Source organism: Argopecten irradians, chromosome 9 (assembly GCF_041381155.1).
Source record: "Argopecten irradians isolate NY chromosome 9, Ai_NY, whole genome shotgun sequence".
Taxonomy (NCBI): domain Eukaryota; kingdom Metazoa; phylum Mollusca; class Bivalvia; order Pectinida; family Pectinidae; genus Argopecten; species Argopecten irradians.
This window is the reverse complement of record NC_091142.1, coordinates 40,305,476-40,318,294: the sequence shown is the minus strand read 5'-3', so window position 1 is coordinate 40,318,294 and position 12,819 is coordinate 40,305,476. Positions and strand designations below refer to the sequence as shown.

Sequence of the window (12,819 nt, the reverse complement as noted above, 5' to 3'; positions counted from 1 at the left end):
GCAAAACTCCACCCATCTTTGTGTATATAGTCTAATATAAATGTCAAGGCTGTATACCTGATTCAACAATTGCAGCCCCGCTCTACTTGAATTATACTCCATGTTTCTTCAGCTCAACTTCCTTTTTCCTGTTTTTTTTTCATACACAGAAGTCTCCACAATCAAACTTACTTCAGCTTTGATATCTCCATTGGCGGGGGATCTGAATGACTATGTCCTTGTAATTTATTCAAAATAGACAGCTTTAAGCGTATTTTAATAGTTTGACTACGTAAATTGGGTGAGAATGCACCGAGTCAAGAAACATTTGTTACAAGATCGGTCAAATATGAATGTCAAAGAAACTAAAAATCATTTCAACATTGAAAATAATGAAGAGTTCTGAAAACAAAGCTGTTCTGATAAAAGTAACAAAGCTGCTCTTACAAATTCTGCTTGTGCTTTAATTTGATCTTTATAAAGAATTTCCATCAGTACTATATAATATTTTTGTTTTTATTGAGTTTTACAATTCATGATAAACATATTAAGTCTAAAGAAATCTCTGATAGCTATTTTAAGGGGTTTCAATGTGTTTTATAATGACAGGAAGCAGTTCCCCTCAGTTTCCTGTAGTGGCCCCCACTTCACTTCCTGCTATCATTGGGTCACCACCAAAGTTAGGGAAGGTGGATTTGAGAAGTCCAGAGGGACTTGACTCTCAGCCGGTCAATGCACCCTTCGGAACACCCCGACCTAAAACTGTACCTGATGATATGGCCACCATGCCATACAAGGGACCAGCTCAAGGTAAAACGATTTACATAAAGTTTTAGCTATGTCGATTATAATTTTACATAAATTTTTATCTATGTCAACATAATTTTACGAAAACTTAGTGTTGAAAAAATGTCTTGTTTTTCTGCTGTAAAAACTTTCTAGTTATGTAATTGGTCTGGAAAAATATTTTAATGTATTAGATTATATGATATATTTTTTATTAACATCAGTTACAGCGGGGAACCCTACAGTCCGACGTAACCTGCTGGAACAGGGACGTTCTGCCACAGAGCCTACTGTCTTCAATAACTTGGAGGGAGGTAGCCTGTTATCAGAACAGCTTGTCAGAGCCGCTTTTGGGACACCTCCTCAACGTATGTCATACATGACAGTTTTATGATATATTATGATATATTACAAAACGTTGACATAACATTTTTGATTTTGCTAAAATTTATAAGGAAATTAATATTTTGAGACATTTGAAGAATTATTTTTTTAGGTGTAGTCATTTTCGTCAGCTGTACCCGCTTCAAAAAAATTACGAAAGTATTTTGTAGTTCAAAACTCATTTATACATGCTTGTGTATATTGAATTTTCAATCTTCTTTTAAGGCTGTTTGACAAAATATGAACTAAAGTAAGTTTATAAATTCTGGACTTTCTAAATAGATGTTTTTGTTTTCAGCCTTTAATAACCAGGGTTCAGTGGTGCCCTTCAGTAGTGCTGGCTGGCGGGGTAGTAAGGAGAAAGTTGGCTCCCTAGGGTCTCCTGGTAGTGATAAATCTCTCCCCTCGGACACGGACAAATCGACAACATACGTCAGACGCAGCACCGAACCCTCCCCTCCCCCCTCGGCTATATTTGCACAGTCTCCTTCCAACATGGAGGGACCTGTGACATTTGTGGCACCAGGCTTAGCAGAGGAGACACTTATGGATGTAAGAATACTGCTATAGTCACAGTCAGAAACACATGAATTATAACTAAAATATAATAAGTAATTCCGTGATGTTTAGTCGTCCAAAGTATAAGTAATCGTAATAGATATTGAAAATTCTGTGAGGTGGTGAAATAAAAAATTCTGTGAAGTGTTGAATTTTTGTACTCTAATGGAAAGCTTCTAGAGAGAAAATTATTGTACACACACTATGAAGTATTTCAGACATGGGTACCATAAGATTGGTCTTTTAAGATTATGATAGTTTTAAGACTGCAACTATTAAACTGAAAGAGAATGTCTGACCATAGATTTATATTATCTTGGCTCTGACAAACGTTTTAATCTGATTGTAAAATTCAATGCAATATAGGGCTTGGTTCTACAGATGATAGACATACATGATTTTACAGGACAACCACAACGAGACGATGGCCAAGCTGAGCTTTGTACTAGACCTTGTAGACTGTATCATAGAACTGGCACAGACTAGAGGCGCACCACTTCAGGGTTTCACCGAGTCAGTCAACCTTAAACAGGTAAGAAACACAAACATTTCTAATCTATAATGTAAAACTTGAAACTTTTAAGTACTGGCTGAACGCTTCATCCATTAGGAGGTAGGAATTTAAAAAAAAAAAAATTTGCAATCAATTTTGGGTATAGCCAAAAGAGAGTGGTGCCATTTTGGATAGGGTACACATTAAACAAATTAACAAAGCCCAGAAAATGGTATGATAATGTAGCAATTATTTCGCTAATGTTTTGAATTTACTGGCAAAGTTTACCCATTATACAGTATGTTGAATGCTTTTAAAAACAAAATATATTTTTGTTCTGCAGGGAGAAGCGCTGCCATCAGAACAGTTACCAAAGTTTACAGATACACAAAGGTAAGCATAAACTGATATACTAATTTGGATATTACAGAGTTAATGCCCTTGTGGATAGGTACTGTTTGTTATGTCATGTGTTTTTTTTAGAGGAAACGACACATTTTTTCCACTGTTAGTACCTGCTTTCATGTGAGATAACTGTGATATAAAAAGATAGAATGCTAACTCTATATGTATGGATGATAAACTAATATTTCAAATTGGATTATGATTCCAATACTGGCCGTTTTGTCAGCTAAGATTATACAAAGTCTCTGATTTCTCCAGACGACTGGAACAGTTGGTGCTGTATGTACGGTCACTACATCTCCTCTCATCCTCGCTTCAATTAGCACGAAAAGAAATCAAGGAGGAGCGACTTCAGATCTCCACCTCTCTCAGAAACGGTAAGGCTGAGGTCACTACAGCTTACTCTTTCAGGTATCTTTTACAAATGTATGTTTACTCAATATACATATGTATGACCTTGATGAAAAAAGGACTATGCTCTGAAGGAGGAGATATCTGCCGTGGCAGTATGTTGCAGCTATATTACCATTATCAAGTTATAATGGTGTGGTATGTCATTTCTTATGTGAGATGATAGAGAAGTTATTAGGGAAGAGAAAAAGTACTCTTTCACTGGGGTATCTAATAGTTAAAAGTTTTGAGAATACATTATTGCAGATAAATGCTTCATCATGGTTAGATTTACATTATGTTTATAATCAGAATATTTAAATCACTTTCTTTTTAATAAAAGAGTGTTGTCACAGAAAGAAAATGGCACCAAATTGCTTTTTCTGCTTGCATGATAAATTTATATAAAACTGAATCAGCATTGCTTGAATGCTCAATTTTCACAAGTTCGTTAATTTGGTAGCTTGGATTATTATATTTGTATTCAATTTTCCATTTAAATTTGTTACAGCAATTTTGTATTAGATTTTCCAATGAAATTTTCATTATTACAACAATTTTTGTATGAAATTTATTGCAATCAATTTCCAGTGTTGCGACAGATGAATGAATCGTACCATCGGTGTGTGAACATGTGTAAACAGATCCAGCATCGACTGGGGACAGGGATCCAGAATACTCTCACACCTCAATTAGCTGTAGCTACTGCTGATAAACTCATCTACAACTATGCTATAGAAATGGTAGGTAGCACTATATCTCTGTGTTTCATAAATAGTAATGAAAAAATCTGTATCAAATAACTTGGCATGTTGTGCGAAATATCATCAGGAAGAATGAGTGGTCACCAATTACACTCCTTCATTGTTCAGCTTTTGTCTGTAACCAATGATTGATTTGATATTGACCATTTCAGTTTCTGTAAATGTTTAGTTATATTCATAGAAGTTTAGAGATATTATCAGGAGTTTTTTTTGATGACAATAATTATCATCATCATATAATTATTTCATTTTTACAATACATAAAAAGTGTTTTACATAGTGTATGTTGATGCACTATGAGATGATGAGTTATGCTGTCTCTATTATGATACAGCATCACATATGGTACTAACAAGCCTAAAAATGTTTTATTCTTTGTTCCAGTGTCAGAATGCTGCATTAGACGAGCTTTTTGGCAATCCACACGAGGTATGTTGATATTCAGTTTTGGCCAGGCAATTTTGCACTGTTACTATATAAATTTTTAATTAAATTGAATAACTGTTTTCAAATTGCAATCTTAAAATGTCTGAAATTGCTAGTTGTACTCATTGCTTTGTCTATTATCCATTCCATGATCACATTTTAGAAAGCTGATATATGAATTTTCTAGCCGTGTCGTTTGAACTTTGTATGAGTGACTTAATAATGCCGTGACATTATATATAACTCATCAGTCTATATAATCCAGGTGATACTTTTGTGTTGCAGTGTTTCAGGCGATACCAGACAGCCCATCTCCTACTTCATAGTCTGTCACAGCAGGCTCGTAATGCTCGTGACAAACAACTTCTCAACAAATGTAAGTTTTACCCATCCAACACTCTACTCCAATTTGTTATGTCCCGGAAAAGAAATATATTATCAAGAAGAATCACTTAATTCATAGATAAATTTTAGTAAGTTTGAATTCTTTTGTCAAAATAATTTTAAAATCTTGATTTATCTAGATGAATAAGTGTTTGAATGAAACCATATTCTCAAATTTTGTTTCTTATTTACTTTGAAATTAATTAATTTTTATCTTTAAGTTGGTAAATGGATAAAATATCATTTCAGACAAAGAAGCTGTGGAAAGGAGACTAGCTAACGTGCACACCGCGCCCCAAGCGTTTATACCACCCTTCGAGGCTGTCAGCTGATAAATGGTGTCTGCACATTTTACAGCTGTACCCAGCAAAGTCTTGTGCTTCACGCGACTGACATGTTCTGCAGAGGTCTTCTAGGATTTGTGTTCAGTTTATTTATTTATTTGAGTTGCTGTTTCTGACCCCAGTTGATAATGTGAAGATGGTTGTAGAATCGACGGAGAAACAGAATTTGCATCATTCTCAAAGAAGTACATGGAATATTTTCAAAACATTGGTATTTATATTGGAAAGAAGATGACTGACGGATGTATAGTTTTAATTTTATGTTGGACAATATCTATGCACCCCTTTCAACAAACTGACACAATAAACAAATCCTCCAGCTGCCTATAGTTTTATGAATGATATAGGCTCAAACTTTAATCTACAAGGAACAAATTGTCTGAAAGTTTCTTTATGAAGTTAAGTGCTAAAATGCAAAGCATAATTTGCTTTTTGTGTTCAGATAGTTATCTTGAACAAAGGACAATTAAGAAACTTTCATTTTTATACAACCTCAAAAACTACCAAAGACATTACAGATTGACTGTAATATCATATAAAGAAAATAAGAGGAACTTTCTTGGTGAAAAAATCCATTTTTTTTTTCAGCAGTGAGTTACTGAGTTTTTGTCTAAAGAATTTCACAGCTTCCTTTTATATATCATGTTGTAGGACCTTTCTGTGGCAGGTTTTCCTTCAATGTGGACTTGAATTTATGGAACAAAAATTTCTTCTGTATTTTCATTGACATATTTTTTAATAGTGAAGTGCCAACTGAAGATTATGAATATCACTGGCTTACACAAGTGATTTGGAAGCTTGAAATTTTGGATTCTGTTTATGTTATGCAGCTTGTATCATTTGATTCAGAGCCCTGATATAGCATTATTCATTTCCCACATGTAAACAGAATCATAAAAAAGCTATGTAAATATCTGTAAATAATAATATTCTAATATTTATTAGATACTTATTTGTTTTAGCTCATAATTATCGAAGAAGCTATGAGAATTTATTATCTCTGTCTCGATTCATCTCCATCAACAGTATTAAGAGTCGATGGAGACATTTTGTGATATATCCATGTTACACAACACATTGATAAGGGAGATAACTGGCATGTGATATCAACATATGTGTAGCTTGGCTTTTAAGATATATGTAAATAATCTATGTATAGTATTCTTATTTTACTATTTTATTCATCTTGAAATATTTTATTTTTTCCCTCTATTATTAGCTATTCCAGTTGAAGTTCCAGGTATAGAATATGTTTTTACCTCAGAATTTCACATTTTGTCTTACAAATAATCTGCACAATCTTTAAATGTGTTGACTAGTACAAATTTTATGTGAAAGAGAATGACGAATCTCTAGAATGGTATTTTATTTAATTTTTCTTGCAATGTGAAAGGCTTGCATCGGTTATTACTGATGGGGTATTTTTTGAAAGACAAGAAATATGACTTGTTTTTGTCAATGATATTAAGATTTCTACATATTAATGACGAAGAGAGATTTGTGTGTCCTACTGTATGTTGTATATTTAGTAAAGTGTATTGTATTTCAGGTTGTGGTACATGGTAGAAGAATGTGTTCAGTTAATTATACACACTTACTAGTGCACAACATAGAACGTCACTACCTAAACATTGAACATGTAGCGTGCAAAAGCTTATAAAGGAAAATTGGGTTCAGATAAGTAAATGATCTTGACCTTTTAACCCCTTCAGAAATTATTGGAATAGACTATTTATTTTGGATATGAATTAAAAGAGGAAGTGCCCACAATTGTCAGAGGATATGGCAGGGTACAGATTAGCAAATAATTTTGACCCTCTGGCCCCTGCAGAACAATATTGGACTAGACTAATGCTTTGGACATGAGGTCAGTAAGGAGGTGCCCATATACTAGTCGAGGGATGACAGGGTACAGACTAGTACAGACCAAGTGATTAGTGTGTGTTATATACATACCGTAGTCTTTCAGTTTGATTTTGGTATGTGATGTACAGTTTTTCCTGTTTGTTTATTAATGTTGTTTTGACTTTTGTGTGATCTGTTCTGAGAAGAAGCCTGCTTTCACATTGCATGTGAGCTTGTTCTTTTAAGTTATTGCAATATATATAATTATATGATTGTTGTTGAATTGTCTTGCCGAATGAAAATGCATTTCATATCCTTTTAGTTTAGAATGTCAATGCTTCTATATTTTATTGTTGCTTAAGTCATACTGATATTTGTTCTAATTTATTGAGAAATTTCGAGATCATGTTTGTATGTACAGATCAATAGGCAAATCGTAGGATTAACGGAGCCTTACTTTTGATAAACGTTCAACACAATAGCTGAAGTGGGTGCCAAGTAGAAATACAAAATATTAAACAATACTACAACATTAATGATACAGATATGTTCTTTAGAAATGGATTTATAATTCATAGAGAAAATGTCATTGAAATGCCAAAGTCCCCATGATTGCAGAGAAAGTGCTAAAAAGTTAAAAAGTGATTTAAGATATATGATAAAAGATGTAGATTTTGAAAGAGAATAGGAAATATATTTAGAATTAAGGTGATTCTCATTTAAATGCATGGATGATAAATTTGTGTATAAAAATGAATATATATATGAGAATAACAACACAAATACTCTCGAGCTTAAACACTAGAGTTTACTGTCCAGATATATCTCTGATGGACAACATTTAGATATTACTTGTGTAGATCAGTAGATACTGGAGTTACTGTAAGACTTTGTTATTCCATAGAGATACCCCAGAACTATATGTACATTTTAAGACATCTATATCAGATTGTAGCCTTCAGCATATATAATAGTGCAATTGAGATCTGCATTTGTTGTTTCTTACTTATTTCTTTTCTCACAGTATGGACATAGGAGTAGTTCTTGGTCAGTCAAATTCCTATTTTTCTGGAATATCTAAGTATTGATGAAAATCAGTTGGATTGCAAGTACAGAAATAGAATGAAATAGACTGGATGAGTTAACATATTTCTACCATTGCTTCTATGTGTCTCATTTTCTTCCTGTGTTCTGTTTGCTTGTCTTGTATCTGTGTAGTTGAGGTTATACATTGTTCTTCCATACTTACCATATTATCTGGTGATAAGCAATGCCTGGTATTAAGCCCCTGGAACCTTTCTTCAAACAAGTTTATGTAACAAGCGTTTTAAGATTAATCTATATAGACAGGTGGTTGCTTTATGGAGTTTAATATGAGGATGAAACGGTTCCTAGAAGTGTTTATACACGGGCTGAAATAAATAGGCTATACACATGTACATGGTAACTGTATTTATATATGGTAAAAAGTATAGGGTAAAAAGCCACTTTATTTTGGCCTAGTTGTGTAATTACAAGATGGATATGGTAAATTCATTTCAATGTTTAAGACTTGACAGCTCCAGCTTGTACATAACTAATTTATCATGTTGATTAGCCAGTGTGGCTAGTGCCCATTGTGATTATAAAAAAAACAAGTGGTTATTTTTGGTGGTAAAAACATGTTGTTATTCGTGGTGGTATGACATTGAACTCATTTTGACTTTTCAAGAAATGACGTACATTTTCCAAATTAATCACTGTAAAAATAATTTAACTTAAATTAGCTCAAATTATCCCAACCAATTATCTCTGAAAGGCTCTTGGCATATTAAATTATTGAAAATAAATTCAGTATCCAATAGTTGCCTGTGACAGATTATAAAGAAAATGGTACTTTTAAATTCATTCTTCAAAGTGAGTTCACTGTGATTTTCCTACAATTTGCATGTGGATTTGTCATTTGTAGTAAAATTGTTGTATTTATGATAAAGAGGCAAGCAATATAGTTGTTAGAGAGAGCCTCGGCATTTACGTTGTGGAGAGAGAGATCATTTGTAAATCATTTACTGTGTGAGAGTGAGAATATGTGATAAAAAAAAATCTCCAGAAAATGATGTGAAAGAAGAATGGTAGAGTTGATTTTTTTTCCTGATCATTTTTTATTAGTGTTTTTCTATTCCAAACAATGGCACAATTTAATTAGGAATTCAAGAAGGATTTGAATTTCTTTTTAATATCCGAGAAAAGTTACTATCAGTTCTTATATTTCAATCATGAGTTTGCAGAGAAGTCCATACCTTGTAATGGGATGTTATGAAAATGATATACCTTCATGGATACTATTTTAATAGGTCTAATGGTTTGTAAACCATTTAAATTAAACAGAACTTACATAACTTTTTTTTTAAAGATTTGTTCTACAGAAAGGTAGAAAACTATTTTGATTTCACAGTGCTCTAAGTTTTGCTATGAATTAAATCTTGATCTTCTTTCAGAATGAAATATTTATCTGAAGAAATCAACCAGTTAAATATCATTTTATATCACATCTATGACAAGATGTCACCCATCACTGATATTTTTCATTATTTATTATCTTGAGAGAGAAATATAGTCAATTGTATCACGTTGACAGTGTTCCCATTACCTTTCAACTCTTGTATTGACTTGTCTGAAAACTATTGTGATGGTTGGCCAGTAGCAAGATTTATCATGTCCACCTGCAAATTCATTTACTTCATAAAAATTAAGTCAAGAATTCATTCTGATATTTAATAAACCATTTAAGCATCTTCAAAAAGTAGTATTAACTTATTGGGCATTTCTGTATTTTATCTGGAATTTGAATTAATATTTGATGAGTTTTCATACACATTTTTCAAATACAGAATATGTCATTAATTCATGTTATTAGAACAAAGTTAAACATACTACTTTTTGTTTAAAACAGACATATAACATCTGACCTATTGCTGTAATAAACCATTAGTTTGGATTGAATTTGCAGTGGCATTGAAGGTTCTATACCTGATTTTGTTTGATAAATCATATACCGTATATTTTATTTCTTAATTACAAATGCTGATAATTTATGTTTCTATAGAATATTTGTTTAACTTGGAACCCAAACTGCCTACTGGAACTAGCCATGTGTGCTGCTCAGTACATACTTCACCCATGTGTTCCAGTAGTAAATTCACAGGAATCAGGACACAGGGACGAGTCACTGATCTCCTTATTGACACACAAGTTAATTACTAGACTTGTTCCCATGACAACATGTGGCTCACTGGTTTCCTGTGTTGCTAGACAATGATTTCATCATCTGACTTGTTTCTATGGTAACAAGTTGTTTATTGAACTGAACTATGTAGCTGTTAGTAGAGTACTGTTTACTGCAGTGCCAGGTTCTATCTTGTTACCATGGAAAAAATTATTTTCTAATTCAAGCCAGTCAGTTATTATAGATAGACTGGTTCATTATTATCATTAGTACCTTGAAAGTAAAGAATTATTTGATCTAATTAAGCCAGTAAGGTCGGATGGTGGTTGAATCGCTTCCTAACCCAGTAAAGTTAGAATGAAATGATTGGTTCTATACTATGTCACTAATTGGGTTCTGAAAATGTTCTCGACTTTCATAAGAAAGATTTTTTTGGTGTGAGAATTATATGTTATACAAGTGAACAGAATCACACCCAATGTGTAATAGTATGTAAATGGCGTACTTAGATAAGTACAGTGATACTAGGTATAAGAACACTTTTTGTATTAAGACTTTGTCAATACATAGCATGTATGTATACTGACAGTTTTGTTTAATCTTAGACTGTAATATGAACCCTCATCAGTCAATAAATGGATGTGTCAAATGTTTCTCTGTCTTATTACAATTCATGTAGTTTGGTTACACATGTCCTGTCATAAGGTGGGGCCAGTTTGGGAGGTGAAGGAGAGCCATCGACAAACAGTCAATAGCTGGCAACTGCTCCATGTGGCTTTCAAATTCGCTACCTAAAGTTGGGGATTAGTGGTACATACCAGTGTACATGAGTCAAAGGCACTTTATACATTTGGCCACTGCATCCCCGACCTTCACTGGGCATTGGGAGATGTATAAAAAATAAATGACTCTCATCAACTCATACTTCATATCATTTTAATAATGATAAACAAATATTGCATAACAAAACAGATGACACAGATATGATTAAATATTTTAAATGAAATGGACATGGAAATAGAAGGCATTCATAATAAGAAACATACACACACAAAAACAATGGTTTCTTAAGTAGTACACAGAACAATGTGGTAGTTTAACAATAAGTAAATATAAAATATTAATGTATTACTATATAGTTGTAAACTTTTGTGATTTACTGTTCAGAACATATTCGATGGGTTTTAAAATTATTTAATTCGCAAATTATCTCGGAGTCAGTAGCCTTTTAAGGCGTCATTCTTACGACAAACAGTAATATGTAAACCATGATTTTGATATTAAATTTCGTGAATTTGGATGGATCTGTGAATTTAGTGAAATTACACCTCACATATATTAGCAACTATTTATTCACAATGTTCATATACAGAAACTTACAAACGGAAGACGTGATTAGTTTGAAATGAAATACAATTCACAAATGATATTTGTTAAACCAGTAAAAGTTCATACACATACAACCATTCTATAACAATGTTATCAAGTTCATGAACTATAAAACATGATTAAAGGTAAAAACAAGTGGTAATGCACAAACACTAGTTATAGATGTTTGTAAGGTGTCGAATGTAGCTGTTTGTAAGGTGTCACATTAGAGAAGTGGTACATTATATTGACTAAATGTATTTTTTTTTGTTTATGGTGTTTTCACTTCCATCAACATGTATACATTTACATGTACAAATGAATGTCATTTATATATGTTATTACATCTTCAAAACATAATTATATAAAACTGAAATAATTGAACAAAAATATGATTTATAGATAAATACTTTGGATTTATAATACATAATACATTATAGTGATTTTGTATTGTACAAAAAGTATCTGATAGAATATTTAGACTTTTTTGTGGGGCAAGCATCAGTACCCTATATACCCTGGTAGTCATGTAAAATTTATCTAAAAGATCTGAATGGATGGATATTGTAAAAAGAAATGTGGATCAACTTACATTAACTGACAGTATATCAAAATACAAATGTACTTGAAAGAAATGAATCAACAAAAGTATGGTTTTCAGATGTAAAGCTGTTCAAATATTGTTAACTGTGGATAGATACCTCAATATGTAAATAGGATAAAAGTGATGGAAACAATCAGTCAAAACAGACAGATTTCCTGACACCATACATAAAACGTTTTATTTCTTCAAAGATTAAAATGCAGAACTCTATACCATGTACTCACTAAATCTTCCCATTTTATATCAAAAGCTGTTACAGAAAGGTAGTTTTTGCCACCAATTTTCCTGGTATTTTTGATAGATTTAGTTTTAGTTTGATAACTCTACTTCATCGATCATCACATTTAGGTAAACTTTTATATATGACTTTGAATAAATGGAATAACCAACTGTATCATTATTTGAAACAAGAAAAGGACAATAAAATAGAATTAGTTATGATTTAATATCATAGTTATCTCCCCTTACACAGTGACGGTGACATCATATCACACTCTATAAACTAAAATAAATCTGCTCTACAAACTGTTTAAAACAAACCAAAATATCAACAATGTCATTATAACACTTCAGATAGTATTAAAGGTAAGAACAAATTTAATATATTTGATTTTGATTTATTTTGAAAATAAATCTTGAAAAACTATATTGTACAATGGGTTTAGATTGGCAGAACTTCATAATTAAGAGAAAAGGAGCTCAACTAACATATGTAAAAATCCGAGACAGATACTTCAAGATGTATATGGAATCTCCCCAACCTGAAATCTTTTTAAAAGCTTCCAGACTTAACAAGATGGAAATTGAATTTACGAAAATATAATAATCATTATTAAGAACATATTTTAGCAGGATATGTATTCCTTTTGCTTTTTGTTTTTTGC

The 12,819-nt window shown here is 32.2% G+C and overlaps 1 protein-coding gene across 4 annotated transcripts in view; it reads left to right on the top strand.

The window, feature by feature from the left end:
• LOC138332328 (serine/threonine-protein kinase unc-51-like) overlaps nt 1-10,616 on the top strand; it is a 34,168-nt gene extending 23,552 nt beyond the window's left edge. For 2 of the 4 annotated variants that reach the window (XM_069280380.1, XM_069280383.1), the window contains 10 exons: nt 589-789; nt 990-1,133; nt 1,448-1,701; nt 2,114-2,239; nt 2,544-2,593; nt 2,864-2,982; nt 3,587-3,738; nt 4,144-4,188; nt 4,471-4,561; nt 4,819-10,616. In XM_069280380.1, coding sequence (XP_069136481.1) covers nt 589-789; nt 990-1,133; nt 1,448-1,701; nt 2,114-2,239; nt 2,544-2,593; nt 2,864-2,982; nt 3,587-3,738; nt 4,144-4,188; nt 4,471-4,561; nt 4,819-4,901 — 1,265 coding nt within the window. In that variant the 3' untranslated portion in view covers nt 4,902-10,616. Of the gene's footprint in view, nt 1-588; nt 790-989; nt 1,134-1,447; nt 1,702-2,113; nt 2,240-2,543; nt 2,594-2,863; nt 2,983-3,586; nt 3,739-4,143; nt 4,189-4,470; nt 4,562-4,818 lie in introns of those variants that run through there. The other 2 variants (XM_069280381.1, XM_069280382.1) reach the window with 2 other exon arrangements.
• Nucleotides 10,617-12,819: the final 2,203 nt, after the last annotated feature.